This window comes from Labrus bergylta, chromosome 1 (assembly GCF_963930695.1).
Source record: "Labrus bergylta chromosome 1, fLabBer1.1, whole genome shotgun sequence".
NCBI lineage: Eukaryota > Metazoa > Chordata > Actinopteri > Labriformes > Labridae > Labrus > Labrus bergylta.
Genome location: NC_089195.1, coordinates 22860018 through 22887671, shown reverse-complemented (window position 1 = coordinate 22887671; position 27654 = coordinate 22860018). Strand labels below are relative to the sequence as shown.

The 27654-nt window shown below is 41.3% G+C and overlaps 1 protein-coding gene across 3 annotated transcripts in view; it reads right to left on the bottom strand.

The window, feature by feature from the left end:
- Positions 1-27654, bottom strand: part of lrba (LPS-responsive vesicle trafficking, beach and anchor containing) — a 188254-nt gene that overhangs the window by 31036 nt on the left and 129564 nt on the right. For all 3 annotated transcript variants that reach the window (XM_065956897.1, XM_065956901.1, XM_020628906.3), the window contains 7 exons: positions 23369-23486; positions 23060-23162; positions 21028-21143; positions 20773-20885; positions 14803-14943; positions 13271-13390; positions 10344-10496 (listed from right to left, as the gene is read on the bottom strand). In XM_065956897.1, coding sequence (XP_065812969.1) covers positions 10344-10496; positions 13271-13390; positions 14803-14943; positions 20773-20885; positions 21028-21143; positions 23060-23162; positions 23369-23486 — 864 coding nt within the window. The remainder of the gene's footprint in view (positions 1-10343; positions 10497-13270; positions 13391-14802; positions 14944-20772; positions 20886-21027; positions 21144-23059; positions 23163-23368; positions 23487-27654) is intronic.

Sequence of the window (27654 nt, the reverse complement as noted above, 5' to 3'; positions counted from 1 at the left end):
TTTCTCTCGGAAACATCTGTGGCTGGAGTTTGAAATTAACGTCTAAAAAAAGCCCACACAAAAACAGTCAAAGAATGACAGTTTGACTATGTGTCCATCAATATCCCAACATTCAGAGGGAGAAATACAGCTTGCAGACTTTAAGGCATGCTTTCCATATTCTTTTGAAACACAAGACACAAGACTTGAAGTGATTGCAATTAAGCAGCTGGTTGACATTAAACCAGGATTACTCAGGAGTCCTGAGGAGCAAAAAGCAAGAACGTCTAATCTCCTCTCAGTGGCTTCTCTGCGTAGTCTCATCCAAAAGGTTTTTTTTTATTCTGCTTTCAAGAGATTTATGTTTATCTCTTTCCACCTCACTCCACTGGACTTTTTTTTAGTGATGATCTTTCTTTGTGCAAAAGTAACAGTGAGTGTCCCTGCTACAGGTTTGTGAGTTGCACTGAGCCTATCAGTAAGGTTTCTGTGCGTCGCTGTGGTTTGCGGTTAGCTTTATGGTCTGGATTGAGCTGGATTTCACCCCAGCTTTAATGAGGTGACACTGAATGCTCTCCTCCTTCCCTCATTGGCCCTAAAAAACCCTTTTAAGGGACTTATGGAAAGCTGTCCGTGAGGATGTTAAAATGTCACTTAACAAATCAATGCACTCATTTGCATGCCAACCGTGAAGCCGGTGTAAGTGCATGTGCCCAGGCCTGTGTCACTGCCAGTGTGGGTGTGTAATCGAACGCACATGTTGTCAGCGGCGGACTGTTTTCTTTTGTATCGATTACGGATGAATAAAGCAAACACTTGTCAGGTTTGTATATACTACAATGACTGTTTAAGAACGAGCTGTTCAAAACATCCTGAAAACCACATTCAGCATGTGTGACAGTGAAACATTATGCGTTTTCACATGAAAAGAACAACACAGCTCAACCACAGAGTCAGTAGTTAAATAAAGTGTTGTTTGGCCATGTTGATTTCTTATTGTGCGTTTTATTAAACCACATCAGATTTGTTGTTTCCAAATACAAAAAAACCCTCCTCAGCCAAATCCACCCTGTTTTTCTTACTTAACACAAGTTTATTATCTGTCCTTCTTCTCCTACAACAGCCTCTTTTCATTTTCCCTTATTCTCTCACTCTAAATGCTCACTCCCCTTTCCCTCCTGCTCTTTCTTATAGTCATCTGATCTGCTGGATCAACTCCTCTGGAGTTGCCTTGCCCTGAGGTTGACAAGCACTCTGATTAAAGGGCTTATTAGCTCGCTGTAAATGAGAAGCCGATTGTCATTTTGAAGCAGGCAGAGAAAGCCTGTTGCCAGCCGGGAGAGAGAGAGGGGGCCCCCAACATGGAAGAGGAAAGGGAAAAAAAGTAACCGGTGACGTAAGGAATAAAAGCCTTGGAGCAGCCGCACAGCTAACAAACCATTTCCTTTATTCTCATATTCACACACTCAAAGAGAGCCCCAGATGGGTTGTGTGTGTTACTTCAGTCCCCCCCCCCCCCCCCCCCCCGCGCTCTCCGTCCTGCTCTTCTAATTAGACAGGTCACAACTGTGAGAGTTCTGGCTATGGGTCAACGGAGGCACTCGCTGGCAAGTGGAACCTGAAACTCTAAATCTAACTCTCTCTCTTGCACTCCTCCCATCACTCTTATTATCCCTCGCCCGCTTGGAAAGCAAGAATATCAAGTTCTGGGGTGAAAAGACGCAGAATGAGCAGTGATTGGGAAAGTATCTTCCCAAAACAAACATGTCATGCTGGATTTGGTCTCAGTCAGACAAATGGCAGCGTGCAGACTGCTGAAGTGCACTAAGTAGTTCAATTTACAGCACAGACAATGGAGTAAACAATGCTGAGTGAGAGGCAAATGAGGAAGCAAATGATGCTGACTCAGAGTCAGGAGGCTGTAATGCTGGAGACGATGTCTTTTCTTTCTTGTGTTTTGTTACTGCTTGGTAATAACAAATATGATGACATAAATTATGAGTATAAAATGGAAGAACTTTTTAGATTAAAATATTAGAAAAAGATAATGAGATAAGCGTTTCTCTCTCTGGGTTGTAACGCTGTGTGCAACTCATGGCTTGTGAATGCTTTTTAATACTCTCCATTCAGAACTTAAGAGGCCTTCTTTCATTTAGCAATCTTTTGTTTCTTCTTTAATTGTGTATTTTGTGATTTATACAAGTTTTATGGAATCAAATGTGCACATGCAAATGTCTTTCTAAATGGAATATATTTGCACATGCAACTGAAGGAAAAATGTCTTATTGCATTCAACAAGTAATCCCTATTCATATATTTTTTTTCTGTGATTTTTTTTTCTAAATGAAAAATGGCTGATTGACTGAAGAGAAAATCCCAACAAGTAAACGGCTCTTTCACAACTGTCTTCCACAACAGCTAACAAGCACCTGCAGAGAGTGTAACCATCTGTCCGCCTCCATACAGAAAGGCTAACAAGCTAGCGAATACATCACCATTGCCAGAAGACACATCCACAATGGGATCAAGTGAGTAGAAGCAAAGTCAACAGTCAGAGCTGATTAAACACAGGGTCGCAGAGGAAGGCTTCAGGGAGAATATTTGGATAGCTGTTGAGAGGAGCATTGTTGTCTCAGATGATTATAGAGTCGGCTGAAGGGCTGGACACTCTCTCCATCTGTCAGAAGGTGGTGAGGTCTTTCAGCACTGTGTGGAGATGATTAGGATGAATAACTCGACTGATCAGCTCGAGTGGAGTTGGCCTTGGAGGAGAGGTTATTAGGCTGTTGGGTTATGAGGGGCTGCAGGTTGTGAGTGAGGGTTTCTGTGTGCATGTATGGAACAAGAGGGAAAAGGACATACAGTTTACCTTACCCTTAACAAGCAAAGTTGACCTTAAATGCAGTATTCAAGTGCAACAGTTCAGAATCCAGAGTTTTATCCGATGCGAAGTGAGCTAATTTGCTAGCTTTCCCATCAACAATAGAATTTTTTTTTTCAATTTTTTTTTTATACATGTGACATATTTGACGTTTTTCAAAATCAGCAAACATTCACATCTAAACTTTGAAAGTCATCTCTACCATGTTACCAAGCTTTTCTTTAAAGTTAACAGACCAAAGATAGATGGTTTTACATTATGCGCTTGTCAATGTATGACTGCAAATTCAAATAATATTTTAATAAATAGAATGTATATAAATAATGGTTAACATTTGCCTTAGGGGCAAAGGGGACAACAAGCAAAATGATAACAGGAGCCAACAGATGTCCTGGAGTTTGAGAAGGAAGGACAGATAAATCGCTGGAGTGAAGAAGTGTGTAAAAAAAAAAAAAAAAAATGCATCTCTGTGTACTTTGGCAGAAGCAAAACGAGAGTGTGTAGGAGTGCAGGAAAAGGGAGAAGGACAACATTAGTGAGTGAGTATGTCAGCAGCAGTAGATCATCCCATTTCTCAGGCTCTCATCAGCCTTCTCCATTACGTCATTGAAGGGGAGGATGAAGAAGAGGAGGAGGCAGAAGAGGAGGGAGGGGGGGGCAGCTCGTAAAACACTGAGCACACAGTAAACATGTCCATCCTTATGCATGACAATACCCTACAGTGAGCGCTGGCTGACATTAGCCAGATAACCCTCCTGTACCCCACATGCTAGTTCCCATCATACCACAGGGCTTTCAGTGGAGACACCAGGGGAATAGATTAGCACTAGGCTAACATGGTAAACTGTGTCTTGCTACATGAGACCATACTGGGCCAGACGACACTAAGATTTTCACTCACTCAGTCATTCACAAGTGCATAAGTACATCTTAGTGGTTAGTGACTGGTCCTTGCAGTGGTTTACCTCAGCTCACACATGAATTCCCATAAGGGACCTGTAAGGATAAGATGTGGAGGCTGGTGGGAACGACATTATGTGCGTCCCAGTGGCTGCTTGATCAGACAGAGCCTTGCGGATGAGAGGTGAATGTAAACAGCCATGATCTTTGACATTTGTAGCTGGTGGTCTGAGTTGTGGAAAAAAAAAAAAAAGGGGGGACATGCTTTTGTCTTGTGTTCTTCAGATTTTTTTTACACACAGCTGCTTAACAGTTCTGCGTAGTGGTAAACAATATTTTAAAATGTTAAACTTTGGTCACAACAAACCGTATTGTAAATGACCTATCAGATGACAAAAAGCAACAAAAACAACCCCCTCTTTGTATCTGATCAAAAACTGTCATGGTAATGGACATGACTGCCATGATGACATCATTACTGTAAGTGTGAAGACCTGTCAGCATATAAATGTGACAAACATCACAAGACAACTATCAAAGACATTCATAGCATGAATTTGGGGTGGGGGGGTTGTAATGGTGATTTAGCTCATATTCATATGACACTTGTCTGTTAGCGCTGAGCAGCCATGTAGATGTTTACCTCTGCAGGCCGGATTACTTCGGGGTGACCACATCAACAGCTGTGAGATCAAGTCTGAAGCTAAACCAAATCCCTGGCATTGTTCAAAGGGAAAATTAGTGTTATGATATAAAGAGAGCCTCCACTTTACATTTGAATCTGGCTAATTTTGACCACTTGAGAGCTATAAATAATGTGCCAAAAAAAAGAAAATCTCTGATTTACTTGAGGCTAATGACTACTTATGAATGCCAAAAGAAAAACATCACCATGGATCTCAAGATGCTTTTCTGTTTTGACTGTCTGGCAAATGTAAGTCCAATACTCACTTTTTATCCAAGTTTGGTTCGCCACCTCGTACAATATTTACCTAGGTCAGTGTAATCCAGTAACTAGTTCTTTCTAGGTTTCCTACATTTTTACACACTAGAAATAGCCATGGTTAAGACTTTTGAATAGGAAAAAATAATCCCTCCATTCCCCCTCAAACCCCCACACAGGACTACCTCACTGGACTGTAAAACACAATATAACGTGCAATATATTTATCTGTATAGTATTTTTACTCAGTTTTTCTTTTTATATCTATTTATATCTGCACCTTATTTTTATTTTTTATATGTAAATACATGCTGCTGTTTTTATCCTGCACTACAACGGGCCAAATGCAACGAAATTTCATTCTTATCTGCACTGTAAAGTACAAGTTTGAATGACAATAAAGAAAGTCTAAGTCTCTAAGTCTAAGTCTACATATGATATTAATTCCAGAGGATATTTTCAGACTTACACGGTGTAATTAAGAAACCTGCTACTCGCACACATAGACTCGAAATACACCAAGCACAAGCGGACCGGACAAGCATGAATGGAGAGATGTCAGTGTTGGCTGCACACAGGTGGCGCCTCCAGCATTTGGAGAATCGGCACCTTGCTCAAGGGACTTGAACTTTGAAAGGGAAATGCACCTCTTCAAGCAACTAGACCGACTTCCATACTCTAGTTCGTACCAGGACTTAAACCCTCTGGTTCCCAAGCCAAATCCCTATGAGCTAACTTACTGTTTCCCGCTTATGCCAACCATGGTCGTCATCTTAAATGGTTTAAAGCTCTAGAATTCTGAATTACTGATGATGGAAATCGGCCGATTGCTAAATCATTGTTAAGGGAAATTGGTACGCTTAAGTACATCCTCTTCTTTAATTTTATAAGGAATGGTTAAGATAAAGTCGTGATTTGATTGATTAGAGAAAGAGGTTCTGACTCTAGTCCAGTTTGGCAAATCTGTAATCTAGTTCATTCCAATATACAGGTGCTTACACAACTTTCACTGTGTAATCTCCTATTGGTTTCATACAAGGTACTTTCCCAAAGTAGCAAGAGGAATATGCTACGTTAAAGGAAAACACTGAATAGACAATCTTATTCATTTTAAGAGGGAATACTTTGGTCATACATCTATACCCAGAGAGTTGCTGGGAATGGGAACGTACAGTGAGGGCTAACTGCTTGTGCTGGTGACCTCTGTTCAGCCCTCTCAGTATCAACTTCTGACCTATCACTCTGTTGGCTTTACCCATAGAACAAGAGAAAAAATATCTCACTCGTTCTGAGGGCAGTTTAGCTGATGTATCTGTCACTGCTTTGATTGAGCTGATGCTTTATAAGGGGAAAAGGGCCAAAGTAATGTGCTGCCCGTTTCTCCCATGTGTGTGGTGTGCAGGTCTGTCAGCGGCACTGCAAGAGCACAGATGACTGAAAGGAACCAAACATGAGAACTACAGAGCAGCAAATGGGCCCTGTAGGGTTCAAATGGGTTCGAGTGATAGCAAGCCAGCTTTTGTATTAAAGTAAACGAGCTGTCCTTATTTGTCAGATGTGACTTGACAATATGCTGCATATACGAGTGAAACTAGTCCCTGGTTTAAAAAATGAAACCAATGCAGATGTGCCTCAAATCTGCATTTTCTATAACAACCATCACAGAATTACTCAAACGCAAAAAAAGTTGCCAATTGAAAACCAGACAATTGCATTACTAGTCAGCTGATTATTTGGTTGGAAGCCTTTTTATTTGTGAGGAGCTAATGGTTTCAATCACAAGCTCAAGTCTTCTCCAATACAACATGATGTTCATTTTGTAAATGGTGGTCCAATTTACAGTTCACTCTTTGGTAAAGCATGGCTTGAGGTGGGTGGGTCATAGGGTGTAAGCTTTATGTCACTGAACAGGTAAGAACCATTTTGGCCTATCAAGCTGGAAAGAGAAGTAACAATGCCTATCCCCCCAAATCAAAATATGGTCTATTCTGGTTCCAAGACGATAGAGTGACAGATACATTCCCAAACACTTACCTCAAAAATGCATTGGTTTCATCATGGTGGCTATATCCATCATTATGGCGATGTAGTCTTTAAATTGTCTTTGCCTTTTAAATACTTGTGTGTGTGATAAAATGATACCAGGGAACTCGGAAAGGAATACACAAACTTTTGGAAGAAGCTGAACCAACAAGGTGCTAAGCATCCACATAGGTTTGCCTAATAATGTCTTGGTAATATATTCCACAATTCAAATGGCAGAGTATAGATACCACAACCATGGTGTACAGTTTTATCCATGTCATTTGGGGGAAACTTGCCTGTTGCTTTAAAGTTTAAGGTCTCTGAAATCTTGATTCAGTCCATTATAAGACTTTCCACTGTAGTAGATACCTAATTTAACAGAATATGTTTAACATGGCCCAATATCAGCAGCTCCAGTGATGCCAGGACAGATGACAGCGCAGGTAAACACTGATGTGCAACACGTATACACACACGCAAGACTTACACAAGCATATACACAAGCATATACACAGGATCACCTGCTATAGCTCTAATGGTTGGCAGACCTGAGAAGTGAGATGTGGTCATATATAAATGGAATGTCAGGGAGGCTGACAGTGCCCAGAGACATGTAGTTATCTGCTGGAGGAGGGATCAAGTTCTTAACCTCTCCTTCGACCTCCTGGTAAAAACAACAAGCAGCCCCTGATCTCTGTGGCATGCCGCCTCCAAATCCCGCTGTCTCTGCATGTATGTGTGTGTGTGGACAAAGAGAAAGGGAGTGTGTCTTTACAAGCAAGCATTTAAGTGTACTGTAGAAACTTCAGTATGGCGAAGGTGTGTGCTTGACTTGACACTGCGGTGCTCGACTCCAGTGAGTCTGACAAAAAAAAAAAAATCAAACCTTTCCACAACATGTCAAACTGGCCGTTTTTCATTTCATCCTTCAGAGTTGTGTAAGCCAAGAGGTTAAACAACAATCTGTGCAGGCGCTCACTTGCAATAATGTGTTTCCATGCAACACATATTTTACTAAACATTAGTGATGAACTATGACACTTCCAACAGCAAAGCAACACAAACCAGGCTACAGTTTGATGTAATGTTTATAACTTCTGCTGTATTTTTTTTTTTTTTTTTTTCATCATTACCAACCATGCAACTCTCACTCACAACAAGAAAAAAAAACAAGCTGCCGTTTTGCACAGCAGCACAATCCTTTACTGTGAGAGGATTTTAATGGCCTTTCCAGATTGGGCTCTAATTAGCTGTTAATCATCTCAGGCTCATAACCAGAGTGGAGACAGCAGGCGTGTGTGTGTGTCTGTATGCGTGTGTGCATTTGCATGTGTTTGCGTGTTCTCTCCTGCTGTCTATCCTTGTGTTGCGAGGCCATTAGCAGCAGACAAGCTAAAGAGAGCCAAACAGCCCATTAACTCTTTCACTCTTCCTTGCTCCTCTCCACCACGCTCATCTCTCTCCCAACAGTACCACAGTTGCCAGCTGACACCCTCTAATGCCAGCTATCTGTCATGACCAGAGACCTGTCCACCCACACATGCCTCCCTCTACCTCGAGGTCCTCAAACAATTCTCTCTTTTATTCTTACAGTCCATCCTCCTTTACTCGGTCTCTCTGATTCTGTTTGAATACGATTTGCAACCCTGTGGGTCTGGTGGTAAAAATTACCAAAGAAACAAGGAAGAAATGTAGCTTACTGATCAAAACACCTTAATGACATAATCTGTGATTGCCTGACAAATTACCATTAAATTAAAAGTGTCATGATGTCTTCGTTGACATATGAAGGCATTATTTTGCCAAAAAGGACCATTCTGATGCGATAGAATGATTTTACTACTAACACTTGAGCGTTATGGATTAGTATATTTCTACAGTCGGTGGTAATCAGGTAGATATTCACAGTCCCCTTCAAACACTTCAGAAAGCTCCTTTTTAAACTAAGCGTGCTTCCTCTGCACCTGACTCCTGAGGTCAACACATCTTTTTTGGACACAGTAGAGAAAGAGACTCCAGAGACTGAAAATGTACCAGCCTAAAAGCAGTTACAAGTGGGAAACTGTGTGTACAAACTAAATAGCCTTTGCAGTGCAAAATTGGGCACAAAGAAAACGGACCTGAGGAAATTGAGGGAGCAGAGGTAGATGAGGCTAGCAATGAAAGGCAGCTTTATTCTCACAGGAGCACAAAGAACATTGGCAAACAATGTTGTGTTGAGAGTTGTCAGAATTGTACCGTATACATTGACCATGTTTAAATTATGGAAAATTTAAGAGGTAAGCGTATTCTATTTCTATTCATAGAACAAGACTTATTCAGGAGAGCAGTCCACCTTGGCTTAGACTATGTTGACAACCGAAGTGAGAGAAGTGTGTGATTAATGATAGGGGCCTGGTCATATCAGCATTCTGGTTAACACACCCCAACACAAGACTACACAGGTCACACAGCACACCCAGCCTCATCAGCACCCATCATTACTGCGGGCACACATTAAACAGGAAGCTACATCTGTTGTCCCCCCCAAACATTTCACTGAAATGGAATGAGGTCCCTGGACAGACTTTAAATCCAACAGACCAGGATGCAATGCAAATATAATGAAAAAAAAGTTGTATTTCACATTTTATACATTGTTTTTTGCTTATATTTCAGTCCATTTTTTAAAGATATTATTACACATTTTATTTACAATGATATATTGTCCTTTGATTATCAGTAAGATTCTGAATAAAGTTAAAAAGTTTTTGAAATTGAAGACCAAAAGTTCAAACAACAGAAATGGTAAATCTATCTTTTCTTTATGACCTTCTTGAGCAGACCAAGGTAATCTGATCTAAAAAGGTACCTAAGTTTTACAGCCATGTCTGTGTGTGCGTGTGTGTGTATGTGTGTGCGTGTGTGTATGTGTATGTGTGTGTGCGTGCGTGCATGCGCGTAAAAGAAGAGAGCATTTAAAATGAAAGTATGACAGCACGTCTGACAACATCGGACATGCATAAACACACAATATTTCTTATTTGGCCCGAGCAGGCAGGAAGGAGAGATCAGAAACAGGACACTGCATCGTCTCTCTGCACAAAAACACACACACACGCACACACGCACACACACGCATAGGAACACACTCCAGATGTGTGTCGACATAACAGGAGTAGAAAGAGAGATGTTAAGGACGATAGGTGATGTTGGATCACTATGGCAACGCAGCAATCGGAGAAACCGGGACATGTCGGAGGAGCGGGCGGCTCAGGTAACAGGAAGAAGTGTGAGACGAACAGGAAATAACACTGTCTCTTTGAATTAGCATTTCCAGCTAAAATAGGACCAACAGAAACCTCTGGCAAGGATTCAGTTGGTCTGAGTAATGGGACATGAGGCATAGGCGGACAAGTGTTTGCAATGTGTTCCAGCAACTTGTTGTTACTAAACATTTTTATCAAAAAGGCCAATCTCGAGAAATTCTTCAGAAATTTAACGTGTTTTAATTAAGTGGATAAGTGGTTTAACTCCCAATATCAGGGAAGGAATGTGGCTGAGATCATCCTGCTCGTTATTCTTTTTTCCTGCAAGAGCTGCTGTACTGACATGTGTGAGGCTATGTGTTCTTACCAGGCGATTGATGCGTACAAACTCCTCTGGGCTCTTGGCCCAAGGTGGCAGCTCCACATCAGAGACCCCGGTGCCGTCCTCCATCACTCCCAGGTTGTAGCTGTTGGAGTTAACAAACATCTCTGGGAGGTAGTAGAACTCCGGAATCAGCTCCTGCAGGGGTACAGCACAGAAATACATTTATTCCCCTAACACAGACATGTTTTAAAAAAAACAACAACAAAAAAAAAAAAAAAAACATTTTCAAAACAGGTATGATGATAATGCCTCATGAAGAAGGCTAATATGAGACTACAGCAGACTTGCAAAAAGCTCCAACAGACCAAAAAAAAGGGTAGAATTCCCTGTTTAAATCTGCTAGTTTCATAAGTCTTCTAATGTAAATTATTTATGTGAATATAATTTCTGATTGCTGAACTTTCATTGATGTTTAAAAACCTCTGCAGGTTCACTCAGCTCTAGTGTTTTTCTCGACTGAGACGTAGTTATAGGCTTTGTCTGCATCCTTAGTTTTGTCCGCGAGCTTCTCTCATCCAAAACAGCAAAAAGACCCAGTCAGCCAAATCCTTTCCTTACTATGTTGATTTTGTTTTGGCAGTCTCAAAGAACACAAAGTCTTTTCAAATTGGCAGATAGTGAGACAATTATAGTTATGACAGGAGATCCCATATCCTTAACCATTCGACTTTCTTAACGAAGCAGAACATGCCACAACGATTGACAAGTTATTGATAGTGAGTTTGACTTTTAAAACATACAGAATAAATCTATAGTGCTACTCCAGGCTTAAACTATAACGGTATTGTTTTGTTTGGCTGATTAGACGACAAAAGGATGGGCCAGGATGACTCAATTCTTGGCTGCTTAATGTAAATAGTTTTAAAAAAAAAAAGCATGAAATGGGTTTTCTGAAGAAAAATGTTTACTGTGAAATGTACTTTGATAAAGCTTATTCTTGACTGCAGTGGAGTTATTTGTGTACGGGCAAAATAAAATCATTTTTCTCAACACTTGACGATGTAAGAATTTTAAGGATTAATCAGAAACTAGTTTCAAAATGTTGACTTGTAGATTTTAGGGATTTGTTGTTAGCTCTGCTGTCTGTGTGGTTCAAATGCTGACTGGTACTGGTAAGGACAGAAAGATGTTAACATGTTGATGATCTGACATCAGAGACAAACAGTGGCAGGTTTAGGTGATTCTTTTGTAGTTGTTGTGTTTTTGTTTCATTAGGTTGATGAAATGATATGTGATCTCCAAAAATACAAATAGCCAAGTAATGCAACGGCCCTTGTTAGAGACTAGCGGTACAATGGACTCCACCTCTCATCAACGGGGTGCAAACATGCAATCAAATGAGCAAGCAAACACACAGGTTTAAAACAACACGACACTTCCTCACTTCTGAAATCTCCAAACTCCACAAAACCTGACCTCAAACTAAAGTTCGACCCCTTAACGAGTCCTCCGGCTCACCCAGGTTCACTAGCTGCAGCCTGCTGTAAATTTGAGCTGGAGGTGGCAGGATATACGCACGCACTGACACACACACACACACACACACACACACACACTAAAAAAAACACACACACACATGCAGAAACACATTAACAAAACCTTGAGGGCTTTGCTCCCCAACACTCATGCCTGCCTTGCGTGGACCATTATGTGCAGTGGCCCCTTTGCTCCGGCCTGGTCAGAGGCCAGCCCCTCTGATCCCCAATCCTGTCCTGTCATGGGTCACTGGAGGGGGCTCTGGCCTCTGGGCTCCTCGGCTACACTTCCACTGTTGCTACTTCTAACCCCTCCACTCGCCCCTTTCCCCCTCTGATGCCTTTGGGCTTAGGCAAGGGGTCAGGGGATTGGGGATTGGAGGTCATGCTAGCGTCACCCAGGCTAGAGACACATTGAATCTGGGTGTTGTAACCTATTATCACCCGTTCTTTAGCAGTGGGGTAAGAAAACGCTGGGGCTTTTTGCCCTCTGGCAGGGACAGAAGGCTGCTATCAATGGCTCCAGTGCAAAAGCTAAATGGTGTACTTAGCATACCTAATTGATACATCTCCTCTCTAATTCCTCTTTTGCCTAAAACATGAATATGTGCGTCCAAGTGGATGAAGTCGACGGCCTTTTATTCATTTTATGCTAAAAACCCAAACTGAACAAGAGAACCAAGTGATGTGGTCCAGATTTTTCCTTTATTTTGATCCGAGGCTGAGCTCTCACAGTTTGATCCACACTGACAGGTCTAGACTGAGAGAGCAAACGAGGGCTCTTGTTGGGCTTTCGTAATCAAGCATCGGCCTGCAACGAAGTAACACAATCCATATGTTTTATCGGTGGGATGTGAGGGGGGGTGGTGGTGGTGGTCGTAAGTGCAATCAGGCGTCAAAACCCCCAACACCACCGCTGTTCCCCCGTCCAGTGACCCAGTGCCAGGAGACCAAGCAAAACCCGGCTTTGACAGAGAATGTCTGACTGTAGTCGTAAATGTTTTAGGAGAGCAGTTAAAGTGTGCTCTGGGGGGATCGAGGGCCCTCAGTATGAGAATGACCTGCGCTGTTTCAGGGCAGATCCAACAGCTCAGTAGAGTTCGGGGGGCTCAATGGGCAGGGATTCAAGTCCAGGTTATAGCTGGCTGGATCTGAGACAGACGGCTGGAACAGATGAGGATTAGTCTAACGCTTTGATCAGAAGAGCAGGAAGCTTTCATTCCATCAGGACAATGATTGGTAGTGACTGAACATTACTCTTTTGAAACCTTTTCTTCTTTGTCTGGAAGGATACTGGATGGGGATTTATTCTTCTGTAGTGCTCTGTCCTTTATCTCTTGTAACTTCTTACCTCCACCTTCTTAAAAGGGAAAGGACTTTTTTGGGGGGGGAAAGTACTTCCATATCTGAGAGTGTGAATCAAGAATACACTACCTTCACATCAGAGGTGTCTCTCTGGCAATTCCTCCAAGCGCGGGACACTGAGGAGAAGGTGCGGTCAGCATGATCAAACTTCCCTCCTTGGAAGTTGAGGAAAAACGTGGTGAAAGGTTCCTGTTGATAAGAAAAGAAAAGCTCTTAATGTTTTAATTGGCACCATCTCTTGTAAATTTGAAAATAGAACACCTTGTTGTGCAATAAAAACACACGATGAAGCTTCTATAGCTTGAAGCTCAATAAAGCACCAGGTCAATAGATTTTATGCAAAATCTACCCTTACTTACACACCCTCAAAGACACTGGCATCCAAAATGAACAAGTGAAATAACAATAATCCCAGTGAGCTTGTAAAGCCAATACACTCGTGCTACTGATGCATTTCTAATCATGTATAATCTTGTTAGGTTGGATCAATAGCTGTCTCTCTGGTGCTATGGCTCCCAAGTGACATGGACACAATATGCTTGGCCACAGCTTCAAACTACTACAGTAGACGGCTAATTAAGTTCAGGCTGAAATGACGTAAGCCTCATTTGTTTAAAAAAAAAAAAAAAGTGAAAGTGAGGTTAACCACATTGCATCTCTGTATGCAGTTAAAACAACACAACTGGATTAAGTGAAATGTAAAATCTCATAAATAAACACGAAACAAACAGAAATAGTCCCAACATGTTTACTGCAGACACAGTTTTCAGTTAGTCTCAGATGTTACGTTTGATATTTAAGTGGGGGTTTCTGGTAAAGTGGCTTTAGAATAAGCCGGCTAATGATGTGCAAGGATCAATGAGGTAACTCTACTGGGACTCAGTGAGACAGTGAGCTACTGGGACAATAACAGGAGAAAACTGCACATTGGAGAAACTTAGTAACCCTCCTCTCCCTCGAGTGCAGTATGGAAAGATTGATGGCATCCATTCAACAAAGGTACCATAAGAGAGCAATCCGGTGCACAGTGCACACTGCAGATACTCTTAAAAAAACTACAAATAAATCACAGAAAACACTAGGTATTCTTTAATGATTGTACGCTTTTGGTTAGCTTATCGTTTTTCAAGGCAAACATTTCACTGCACTTTTTCTGTTCTTTTTTTGTATGGCAACAAGACAGTGTCATGCAGACTATATGCAATAATAAAAGAAGATACTATGAGATGCAATATTCAACATACATATATAGACTCGTAATTTCAGGTTTATAGGTTTCTTTGAGGCGGATGCCTGATTAAAAATTAATGAGTAACAATGGGGAAAACAATAACAGTGTTTGGTAATTCAGTTGAAGTTGCATACTGCTGTGCATACTATAAATTTAAAGCTCAGTGAAAGTGTAGCCTGTTTCATATCTTACTTATGAGCGTATGATGAATTTTAATGCAAACCCATATACGTGCATTTAATAATTTGGATTCAAATAGTTTTTGTTCTTTACATCCCTGTAATAAAAGTAAAGATCAACTATGTTGCACACGATTCTAAATATAAAGTTATTGTGAAGCGTTGTGTTGTTAATTATTCATTGCGCTTACCATACGCAGGAGCCACATCAGAGTGAAGCTAGAGGTGGAGTAGTGGGTGCCATAGTGGAACTTGGGCACCTGATCGTCCTCCCAGGACTCATACCGGTCTGAGAAGAATGCTGCCCTCTTGGGGTTCAGAGCACCGATGGGCTGTGGAGACAGGTGATTTAAAACATATTATCAGATGTGTTAAAAAAAAAATCTAAAAAATCTTCAATAGCATATGCATGTGGCTCTTAATGGAAAACAGAGACAAAAACAAGAAATGACAAACAGAAAGGTGCAATAGGAAAGGGAAAAGTATACTTGAATACATCCATGGACCAATCTGTGCAGAATAACATTTGCAAAAGCAAAAGAGCTGGTGGTAACCTTTGTGCAATCTCAAATGAATATTGGATGATGTTTCCCTTCAGACAGAGATCAATCCTTCCCCACAGAGTGCTTTTTAGAGGCTGTGAAACGGAGCCCCTGCAGCTGTAGTCTGTCAGAGAAAACTAATGTGCTCCAATGAAAGAGTGCCTACTAGGAATATCAATAGCCCGGCTGCAGGTTCCTTTAATTTCTACTTTTATTAATCTGTAACTAATACACCGGTCACCAGGCCTATTTATAGTCTAGAAAGAATGGTTAAGTTGCATTAATTTCCCATCACTCGACAGAACCAATAACCTTGTGCTGCTTGGCTATTATTTAAATACTCATTTATAGAAATCACTTTCAGGCTGGTTCAATTTTTATTGGTCTGTTGCTGGCCGTGCTTCATTCTCTCAAACTCCCCTTCATCTCTCTCTCCCTCACACACACAAAAACACACATACACACAGTGGATCAATAGTAATGGAATGATGGCCTTTTGAGGATGAGGGGCTAGTAGGGCGTGGATCAATTGGATCTCTTTCATATCATAGGGTGCCTGTCACAGCAAGACTCATCGTGGGCCAGGCGTTGATATTGATCTGGGCGATGGCTACAGTGTTGTGTGGGTGTAGTGGGGCGTGATGGTGAGCATGTAGTGGGAGGAGTGAACACAGGATACCTGCTTTTATTTTTGGATTACTATGTGCATACCTATTCTGTTATTTGTAAATATTTTTTATATAGTGTGCAGATTTACTTAGAAAAACGCTGTATGCCACCGTGCTGTGTAGCTGTGCAACAACAGTGATACACTATGGGCTTCCTCAGGGCCACTGGGGGGTGGGTGAGTACACAGAGTGAATTATACATCAGGCCCATTGGTCTGATTTATGGCCCTAATAACAGTAGGCTCATTAAAAAAAGAAAAGGGAGAGGAGGCATATAAAATAAAAAAAAAGACTGAAAGTGCCACAGTGACAGAGAGAGAGGGAGAATTGTGTGTGAGTGTGTGTGTGTGTGTGTGTGTGTGTGTGTGTGTGTGTGTGTGTGTGTGTGTGTGTGTGTGTGTGTCTGTGTGTGGGGGGGGTGTTGGTTTGTGTGAACCTGACATTGTTTACTGCTGTAAATTACTGTGGGGCTGGCACTCTCTGCTTACAGTAGCTACAACACAGCGGCAATGACGGCGCCGTACATCAGAGCACAGAGCCTGCTGCTGCCCCGCCGCAGATTGGCCTAATATGTCGTGGCAAAGAAACGCGCTCTGATGAGGACTCAGATAAATGAACCAATCTCGTAGTTTTAATTAGACCAGAGAATTAGTGAAAGAATGAAGAAGATGTGGCTGTGCTTGGAAGAGGTAAACATCAAAGAATTACTCTTTGATTTACTTCTAATCAGTCCTTCATCAACACGGGAGGAGGTGGTGCTAAGGAGCTATTAAAGCTATTGTGAGGAAAATATCACAAGATTCACAGTTACTGCAACTAAAGGGAGACATGTTTGATATAATTTATGATCAAACATGTGTTTTAAAATGTTGAATTAGAAAAAGGAGGTAGTTATACGCACATCACGTAGGTGCAGGGCAGTGCAAAAACAGCAAACTGAGGAAGAAGATAGGCCCGCACACTTGATGCCATAAAAAAAAAAAAAAGATCACCTGAAGAAGACCTCTGATCAAAACGTTGTGATTAATAAAAAGCCTTTTATGTGGCATTTGAGCAAGTGTGTGCGGGACTATCTTCTTCCTTAAACTGTTGAATTAACACAAATAAATGTGGGCATATTAAAAAAACAAGTCACTATACTCAAAAGTCAAGTCTCTAAACCGAGCATGTTTCAGAGAAATATTCATTTGAAATAATACTTCCTGTATGTGGTTCAATATGTAAACTTAGCAGCCCCCCAGATTGTCCTCATGTTGAATACTTGACAAATACTCTAAACATGTGTATGTATACACAGAGGAAAAGCACATGAAGGGAAAACAGGGATTTGTTCTTCAGAACTATTATAAGAAGATTACAGAGTGTTACTTTGATTTTAAAACAATGATGGGTCACCAGTGATGAACCGTAATGGCTTACTGACGATTTGTGCATCACTTGGGGCTTTGAGTCGTAAATCAAAAGAGCCTTTTGAGCAGAGTGTTTATGTATAATGTCCTATTTAAACAGTGAAAATGGTTTGGCTGGCCTGGGGGATAAACATATGGGGCGCGTATGGTGAAATCAATACACCATTAGCTGATGTGGCTGTGACTGGTCGGTTATAACACATTGGTAGAGGGAATGGCCAATAAATCCTCACTGTTTCTGTTGCTATGTAAATGTAGACAACCTAATCTGTGGCAGGGAGCTTAACAAGTCTTTTAATTGTCTGCTGTACCAACAACAACAATGCTCATGCTTTTTTGTTTGAGAGGATCTGTAAGACTCCATTGACTTATTATCATCATCTCACATGTTTATATGAGCTAAAGAATAGCATTTCTGTGGGGACATGCGTGACAGTGTAAGAAACTGGGGTGTACATATGGGGTAGGGAGAGAGTTACAACACTTGCAGACTCTCCGGTTGTGTGCTTATCGTGACTACAATGTTATCTCGGGGGTCGGCGTTTGATGTCAGGTTGAGGTTAGAGTTTATGATAAGAAAGTCCCCGGGGTCAGAATCGCTCGGGCGGCAGGGGACATAAATTCTGTGTGGCCTCTGTTGTCCTGGGGATGATGACAGTGTGTGACACGCATACACACGCGTTCATGGCAATTCGGCTTTTCAATGTCACTCGGAGGCTTCTCAGATGACCTGTTTCTATAACAGACAGCCACCAACGTGACATAAAAGGGGGGGATATAAGAGAGATGTGGATGGTGAGAAAGAGAGACAGAATGAGAGGGTAAAGTGAAACAATGACGGCGGAAACAAAGTCGGGGGGGGGGGTTAGGAATGATTCAGACGTGGAAAGGCAGAGATAACTAAACTAGAGGGTCAGAACACATTCAGATGCAAACGAAAAGAAACACAAATGATTGCAGGTGCAGGGGTTTGTGGGGGTGGGGGTTGATTTGGGGGGGGGGGGGGGGGGGTTATGTAGTGCTGCTTGCCCTTTTCCAGACACTGCAGTCTGCCACGCTCCAGTGGTCATACACTGATATCACACACACGTGTCAACAACATGAATAAAACAGATGTAATAAAGATTGGCCCAGCTCTCTCCCTCTCGCTCTGCTGCTTTTCTGCGCTGAGGAAAAAAGAAGTGCAAGGACAGCAAATGATGATGTTCTTCTTTACTCTCTCCTCCTCTTCCTTTTTATGCTCTTAGATTGTCTTTCTGTTTCCTACTCCTTTCACTCATCTGCCGTTCATTCACTCGGTCCCTGGGGCAGCGAGGGTTGACTGAGCACAGACGCTGAGCTGTCCAAACTCCAAGGCAGTGCAGAGGAGAAGAGCAGGAGGCAGAAACAAGCAAAGTAACCAGAGAATGGCTGCACGTCTGTGTGTGTGTGTGTGTGTGTGTGTGTGTGTGTGTGTGTGTGTGTGTGTGTGTGTGTGTGGGGCAAGTACAACTGTCACATTTCAGCCTACTGGGCAACATGAAGCCAGATAAACAGAGGAATTATGCAGCTTCATGCAGCGGGGAGAGCTACTCTGGGAGGGATAAAAACAGAGGACGGAGGCACAGAGGAGCAGATGGGAAGTGAAAGCAGGACTGGGCAGAACCTCAGGGACAAGGTGTTGACTGTTGGGGTGTTTGAATCTGTATGACAGGGAGCTGCGAGGGGCGAAAGTGTGAGTGGATGGTCCACGTGTTTGTAGGAAATGTGCATGGCTAGTGGAGATAGTAATGATATTTTTTCCTTATTTCCTCTGTTTCCAATTTTAATGCATTTTCCATCAATAAAGTAATTCTATTCTATTCTAATGAATGTTTGGCTTAGGGCTCAGACAAACAATCTGAAACAGAAAAATTATTTCAATTTAACTGCCACTGGTAAATTTGCATTTCTCACCACTTACTTACCAACTGAAAACTCTCCTGAAATCTCAACTTTCTAGGTAATGAGTCTAACATAGAGGTATCTCTTTTGAACCACACAATTACATGTAAAGAGCTGAAGAGGGCACAACATCAACGGAGCTGCCTATTTCCCAAGCTTGTGACTATAAAATAAAAAGTTTACTGCAACCAAAGTTTTTAAATAATAGCAGTGTTTGTCACACATAGACAATTCTTGGGAAAGCCATTAAGGTATATCCACGGCCGCCCAAGAATATTTTGTTTGACCTATAAATAATTGAGAGAGTCTTCCGGCCCTGCTGAGAATTGATGTCATTTAGAAACCCAGGTTTGTGATGTTGCTGCACTAATATTACCACGTTTTTACACCGCTTCAATAATCATGATGCCAATGTTCATCTTATCAGTTAGCAAGAAGAAGTTTCAAATTATAGAGGGTGTTTTTCAATGACTCATCCAAAACTTCAACAACCCACCAACACTAAACCATCTGATTGAAATGAAGCAAAAACAATGTTATCTTTGGTTTGACCCCAACCTGACTGTAATATAATCTATTCTGTGTCAATGTAAGTAAGTCCCTGCACTTAACCTTTACTAACATGGTGATGCTTCCAAGACCTAAACAAATGTCCTCAAGTTTAACTCTAAAACATTTTTCCTCTAAAATAACACCGCTCCATTAACCCATGCCTTATGTTTCCATTACTGATTTATTCAGCCATTTTCTGTTTCAGCAGCTAAACAGTCGCTCCATCATCTCACTCTCAAACTAATCCTCTGTCCTCCCACCACAGCACTGCATTACGCACAACTCATGTTCAGGCCAATGTGGGGAAATCAGGAGACTTATTACAGTTTTTTTTTTTCTATCTGTGTATGAATGGAAAAGACAGGGAGTGTCTGCAGGTAAATAATTACATGTCTACTTACAACATGGGGGAGAGTCTTTTAAGCAGTTTCAGCTGCGTGAGTGTGTATTTATGAGCAAGAGAGCACCTTAGGGCATGTTTCATTGTTTTAAGCCTGATCACTTGATGCCTGGAGCTACCAGGGAGTATTACTTCACTTCCTGGAGAGTTTCAGAAGGTCAATCTTGAAAGAATTCAATAATGGCAGCTAAAGCAGACAATGGGAGTCACAAAGACAGAACACGAGCAGTGGGAATTTGCTTTGAGTACTTCAGTGCTGCCTCAACTAACGCAAGTCAACTACTAATCTAACAGATCATCGGTTATGTAAATGACCTGCGATTTAAGGAAATCTATCACATCATTACTCTAACGTCATATATGTGCAAAGTCATGAAACCACTGAATTTTGACAAATTGTGCAAACATATTTTAGATTTGGAAAACAGTCATTAACACATACACAAAAAAAGTACTGCACTATAATGCTTTCAAACTTTGCAGTGATTTTGAATCTTCTAAGACCCAAACAGCAAACGTTTTGAGTAATTTAGCAATCAGACAGCAATCAGCTGCCTACGCCACACAAATACTTTTTTTTACTTGGCTCCTTCGCTTTAGAATTACCAGTTAAAAAAAGGTAAAGGATGATCTGATGAGGAGGTGGAGGATGCTTCGAGGGTCTTACCTTGGACAGATCTCTGAAGTTGCTGGGCAGAGTGAGGTCAAGTTCCTCTGAGTCGTAGTTGGTGATAACCCAGGGGAAGACCGGGTACTGGTTTAGGTCATTAAAGGTACGACCTAGTGGCAGGGGAGAAAGTTGGAAAAGAGTCGGTGAAAAGGTATATTGACATAATCGTATTAAAGGGTAACCAGCTTTAAACAATGATTTCTAAAACAGTGGAATGTTCTGCAATAAAAATACACTGGGGATGTTTCTCACCAGAGATGGTGTTGAGGAACATGAGGTACTCAAAGTTTGATATCTCACGCCGTTGCCAGCGCTGGGTCATGTTGGAGGCCTTGAACAGCTGCTTTGGTGTGGCCAAAGAGATACGCCTAGAGGAAAGAGGAAGATCAAAAAACTATTATTTGTAGCTGTTACTTGCCCTGAAGTAACAGAAAAAAAGGTGTGCAGACAAAAAGATCGTCACAGCATCAAAACACAGCAGTCTGTAGGTGGAGAAAAAGTCTTACGTTTAATTAGACTTTCACAGTACAGATGTAATTCTGTGAAGAATGCATTCAACTTGCAGTCCTGCTAATTAAGAAGACAAATACGCAAACTAATTTGGTTGTATATTTGCGTGCATGTGAGCTCGCACATACAGAGCCCAGAGCATGATGTATGAAGTGGGACAAAACAAATGACCCTCAATCCAATTAAAACAAAGGGAAATGATGGAATTAATCACTGTCAGGGTGTGAGATTATGGTCATTAGGCCTCTCAGAAGTGGAAAATACCACTTTCATAACCACAAGACTCACTGATTTTTAAACTCTTAAATGCCACCAAACAATAATGTGCATAAAATTACTTTCAATAAATATATTTAAAAAATCAACTCTAGTTGGATCACATTATATTAAAAGTTTAAAAAAATGCAAAAATGTAATCATGCCGAAAAACTGTGAAATGGATAATGAGGAGAGGGTATGGAATTATTATGTGCTGGTTGCATTTGCTGACGTATACGCGCGCGCGCGCGTGTGTGTGTGTGTGTGTGTGTGTGTGTGTGTGTGTGTGTGTGTGTGTGTGTGTGTGTGTGTGTGTGTGTGTGTGTGTGTGTTGCCTAGTACAGCTGTCCTCAGGTCAAAGAAGCAAGGTGTCCCTGCCCTTTATACAAGCTTGATTAATGAATGAATCAACAAAAAAAACACACACACACATCCTGGAGCATGGATGCACTTTCTCACTGAATTGAGGCTGGTGTTCACTGTTGCTATGTGAAGTATTTCTTGGTTTCCTGATGTAGAGAAAATATTTCCCAGAGATCTTAAATCTTCCTGTCACACACGTTTACCTCCCCAAAATATTCACGTATCCCAACAGACAACAACTGTCATAGTTCAGATTAAAGAAGACAAACATTTCACAATAGTAAATCTGAAACTGAATCAAATCCCTACTGTTTATGGAAAGATTAAGATTCCTTATTTCTCTCTCATTTCTTTAAACTTTGTTAAAAACTCTTCAGTCTTGATTAATTTTTGCATGAAATGTTTGTACTCAGTGTCCTGAACAATTTAAAAATGTAATGTACAAAAAACCTGGAGTTATTATGTTTAAGACAGGCACATAAGTAATGCATATTTTACTCAAAGCCCTGGAAAAATACTTTACTCTTTTAAAGTTTTTAATTCCTCTATTTTTTATAGCTCAATAAAGATATTTGGAGGAGATTGTCCTCAAAGTAGTCAATCTTTTCAGGACAAGATCATATGTTCTCTGCATGGGAAATCAAGGCAATTTGGAGATTTTTATGGTTGCACATTGTAAATGATCTTCCTGGACCTTACATAGTGAACACACATGCCAGCAGAAAGGTTTGGCTTCAGCCCTGCCCTGAGACAGAGTAGACATGATGTGAGGGAGGGAGGGAGTGAGGGAGGGAGGGAGGAAGAGAGGGTGTGCCCTGCAGGCTTACAAGCAGCTATTTGCCTCACACTGCTGGAAATAAATAAATGAACTGGGCCATGTTTGTGTGAAGCCAATTATGTTTGGGCAGGGCTGGAGAAAAGTGGGAGGGATGGACAGATCAGTGACCAAAGCCCTGCTTGCATATGACAGCAAAAAGGGGAGGGGGGATTTAGTTTGGAGGTTCTAGGGTGTATAAGAAACAGGACTGTCAATGTTCTCACATGCAAAATATTATGCAGAATATTTTTGTGAAAAACCTGCAAAGAGAGCAAGGAATCTACCAAATATGTCACATGAAAGGAGTTACTTTGTGCTTTTTTTTTTGTGTCTCACCTGGTCTGTGGAAGACCAAAGTTCGTGCCCACCCCAACACGAGGAAGACTGTGGACCACCTTCTTGACCGTGGCTGCATCTGGGAAGTTGAGCATGACTGCAGCTAAAGAGCGGGAGGGGAAAAAAAGCATGTAGCTACATCACCAAACATGTTTATATTCCTTATAAGACAAACTAACTCAACTCTTAACTCATGACTCCCTGAATGTTTCATATAAGAAACACCAAAATATGTGTATGTTTATCAATCAGGGTTAAAATAAATAGGTGAAATGGTGACATATGGGTAATTAACAGAAGCTGTCGTACTTCGGTTGGCCATGAAGATTTCCAGAGCGGTGTTCTGCAGGAGGTAACGTCTGGAAAAGACTGCACGGACCTCGGTGAACAGCCATTTTCCATGAAGTCCCTCTGTATAGGCTAGGATCTGGAAAACAGGGGAAAGAGAGAGAGGGTAGAGGGTGTGAATTCAATAGGAATATGCAAATGGGATAAGGAAAGGAAATATTCAGTAAGAAAGAAAAGATCAGAGAAAAACGGAGCGATGGAAGGGGCGGGGAAGAGGAGCAGACAGTAAAGCCCGGTTTGTTCATTTTTCACAGTGTCGGCCTGAACAGCACGATTAATGTGTTATATTGATCAGCTTCAATGAAAAAGGAATTCCTTTAGGAAGAGAATGGGCCCTATTCAGCTGGAGGTAGAACAGGACATGTTCAGTTCACTAAAAGATAATCAATATTACAGCATACAGGTGACAAGGAATATCTGAAAATTAGAATATTTAGAAGAAACAAGTGAATAAAGTTTTGATTTTCAAATGAAATCTGCTTTAATACGACAAGGACTAGGTTAAGAGCCTTTTTTCTTATCAAGTGAAATAGATGCTTGAAAACTTTTCTGCCTGTCCATGGAGGTAACCGCCTCAAAGGTTAAACTATTAAGTTCGACCAGCTTGAGATTTAGAAATGTTGCTATAAACTGATCTCAATCAGTCCCTCCTGTGTAGGCAAATTCTTTCTAATAGCTGCCATGTGCCTGACAGACACACATGCTCTGCCCTGTCCCTGCGCTTTATACTCCTACTAATCCAACGTTTAGATTTGCTGCTAACCTACTTAGCACCGCTTTGTTAACCAGGCTTCTATTTCCACCTCTGCTTATACTTTCAGATGTGTCATCTGACAGGGGGCGTACAGGGATATGCTGGAAAGGTAAAAAAGGATGCTTTTAAGGTTGTCACAGCATGGTTCAGAGGCGGAGTTATTAATCATATATAAAAAAAATATTCAAATGTCAGCTAGCAAGCTCGGTCTTGTGTTAAAGGAGCTCATTAAAAGCAGGGGACTGCAGAGGGGACCAGCTGAGGTCTTTGGCAACCAGCTGAGGACAGTCTCCTCCCTCGCTGTCTCCATGAGGAATAAGACCTGCCTGCATCGCAGACCCACTTCAAAGTCTCTGGAGTTCAATTAAATGTGGATTAGAGGCTTGGAGAAGCTGCCTGGTGCTGCATCCACCAGCCTCTTGTCTACCTTATCAGGAGCTCAAAGATGACTGCACCGGTCACATCAACGTTTAGCCAATGCCATTGTGAAGACAGCACAGACAAACAAAAAAAAGGAGAAATCTATTTTTTACACTTCCGTTCTTGCACAAATGAAACAATGTGTTATAAGATGTTGATAAGTGAGCTCACAGTGGGCTGGGAGCAGATTGCGTAAACTTTTGTATCATGCTACTGTAAGCTAGCTGTTGTTCTTATTTCCAATCCTCTACTAAGTAAGTCAACCGTTGTCAGAGGCTTGCTTCTTGGCTTCTTGGTTCGACGATGGTGGTGTATCAATCGCCTAAGCCAACAATCGCCAAGAAATCGGAAGAAGAAGCAGATTCACAAGATTTACCTCTACATCTAGAGCCTATTAAACTTTAATTAGAAGAATGGTAGTTACACACAATATTTAGATAAAAGTACACAGACTCAACATATCAAAATAAAAATCATTAATTTTAGTTTAAAGAGGTGGTAGGTTCTAGGACAGGCTTGTTTCTTAGCTTTTTATGAATATAGAAACGCGGCAATTCAGTCATCAAAGCTTCAGTCAAGCTCTAGTTTCTTAAGTGTGACAATCAATTTAGATACATGTCAGTTTTGAACATCGTTTTATTATGAGATCTGTTTTTAGGAGTAAAACTATTCTTTTAATCTATTCTCTTTTGATGATAAAAAAAGGTTTGTATCGAACGTTTTCGAGGAATTTTAAATTGAAACACTACTTTTTTTAGTTGTAATTTGTACATATAAACAGACAGTGATATTGTTGAGCACAGCTTCTCATCAGCAGTCTTGTTACAAGTTCAGACATTGAATTTTACTGGCAAACAAGCTTAAATCTGTAATTAGTTACCTAGTTAAACACTTGAACACTTCTCGTTTTTCTTCTTGTTTTTAGGTGTATGTGAGTGAACGCTTGAAGCATAACCTTTAACCTTAGAAAAGGGAGACGTTGACTCATTTCATCCCCTAGGAGTACACTCATGAAGCTCCGGATGGGTGTCAACATGATGCTCGGGCTTGAACTGATAGAGTTGCAGTCTCTGATTCCACAGATAGATGTGACAGAGGCCGAGGCAGCTAGATATCATATATTTCCCTGGACCGATGAATCTCCTGGAACGCTGTAAATAGCACTCCCTGTTCCTGAGATCATTGTCCCTATCTGTGGCGCCCTTTTCCCTTGCAGATGAAAAAGCTGAGCGGGTGACAAGGTGCAAGACAAACTATCCGCGCTGTAATGCTCCTGCTGCTCCGACCACGTCTGGACAAATTACAACGGCGAGGAGGTTATTGTCCGAGCTGGAATTATGGCTGCACCGACTTCCTCTGTGATAAATAGTGATAGTGGAGCTGGATCAGTCAAGCTGAAAGAGATGAAAATGCTACAGAGGCAATAGCAGAATAAAAAAACTGAAGGTTTTGGATTGGATTTATATTTTACTATCGGGGAAAAAAAAAAAAAAAAAAGGGTTGTTAAGTTTGAAAATGGTCAAAAATAAATTTTGAAAGTCTGGAGGTTGAGAGTAGGATGGCTGGTTCCATAAAGGGAACATAAAATGGATCAGGCGCTTATATGTCAACATGATTGGTTGAGTATAAAGCACAATTTTATTGATGTGTCATTTCAACTGGAACATTATCCATGGATTCAGGTCTGCTGCGTCCCGAGATCAATTTCAAAGCGTCACGCGGGAGGACACAGCCAAACAGAAAACAAAGGAACTGGTCTTGATTGCAATGCTCGCTCGCTCTCTCTCTCACTCTCTCTCTCTCTCTCTCTCCCCATCTCTCCTCTTTCGACCAGTTTGTGCGCCTGGCGCTGCTGCTCATTTCTGAGGCACTGTCGTTTGTCTTTGTCAGATGCCCAAAAGACTGCGGAATGAAGAGGGACACATGAAGAGGGGCCGGGTGACTGTGGCTAGGGTGTGTAACCGCACACGCATGCAAAAACTGTCAGTGCTGAATCTGGAAGACAGCCTTTGCCAGTGAACCTTCTCCATCACCAGCTCCTGCACCAACACAGCCTCCTCTACCTTCAGAAACATGGCTAAAGTCAAGTGAAGGAACATGGAGACACAGGTGAAATTGAATTGAAATTACACCGAGTTAGGAAAGAGTAAGTAGAGTAACAGACCAACTATCAGCAGTGTGGTTAAAGATAGATGAGCCTCTCAACCGGCTCTGCTATTACCAGACTGAGGGTGTGTGTGTTTTTGGGCTGATAAGACCCTCGAGTTGAAGGGAAAGAAGCCTCTGCCAATTCCTAATAATCCTTATTTTTCATAAAATGTGAAGAAGAGTCTCATTCTAGCACCACCAGAGTTGTTTTTGAGGGGTTGAATGTTACCCGTAAACAGTCTTTGATAAGTGGTGTATGCATATTTGCACGATGGGGTTTAATGTGCCGTGCATCCTTGAAGGAAATTGAAGTGATTGAAGTTCAATTTGTTGCCTGTTATTAAGCATTTCCGCATGGCTGCCTTGGTTAAAGGATAATGGATGAGGGATTTATTATTACCTTTTGGTCAAATGAAGTGGTGTGGGAGATAAGGTGATGAAATTAATGAGCGGGAGGAAGAGAGGTGATCCATCAACATCAAAAACGGAGACGAGGGACAAGCAGTATTGGGAGAACTTGATAGAATTCATAAAGAAGGAAAAAAAAAAAAAACCTGTGGACAAAACAGCATGTAGAACTGCTTCCTGCTTTTTCCTTTGGAAGAACCTGCTAACCTCTTACTACTCCATGTGTCACAAAATGACTAAACATGCAAACAATGGAGGACTATGGAGATTGCAGATTGTCTACACTCTGATTACTACAGAAGAATCCCATTTTACTTAAATATCCCAAAAAATGACAAAAACATAACTACAAAAGTGTTATGATGCTTGATTCTTTGCTCATTCAAGTGAGAGAATTACAGAGTTTCAGTGGAGAGGGACACTGAAAATGCTTTTTGTGCAGGAGCTAATGAGAAAGAAAGCACAGCCAAACACAAGCTGACATTTAAATTGCTTCTTGATTTCTCTGTGTGCATCC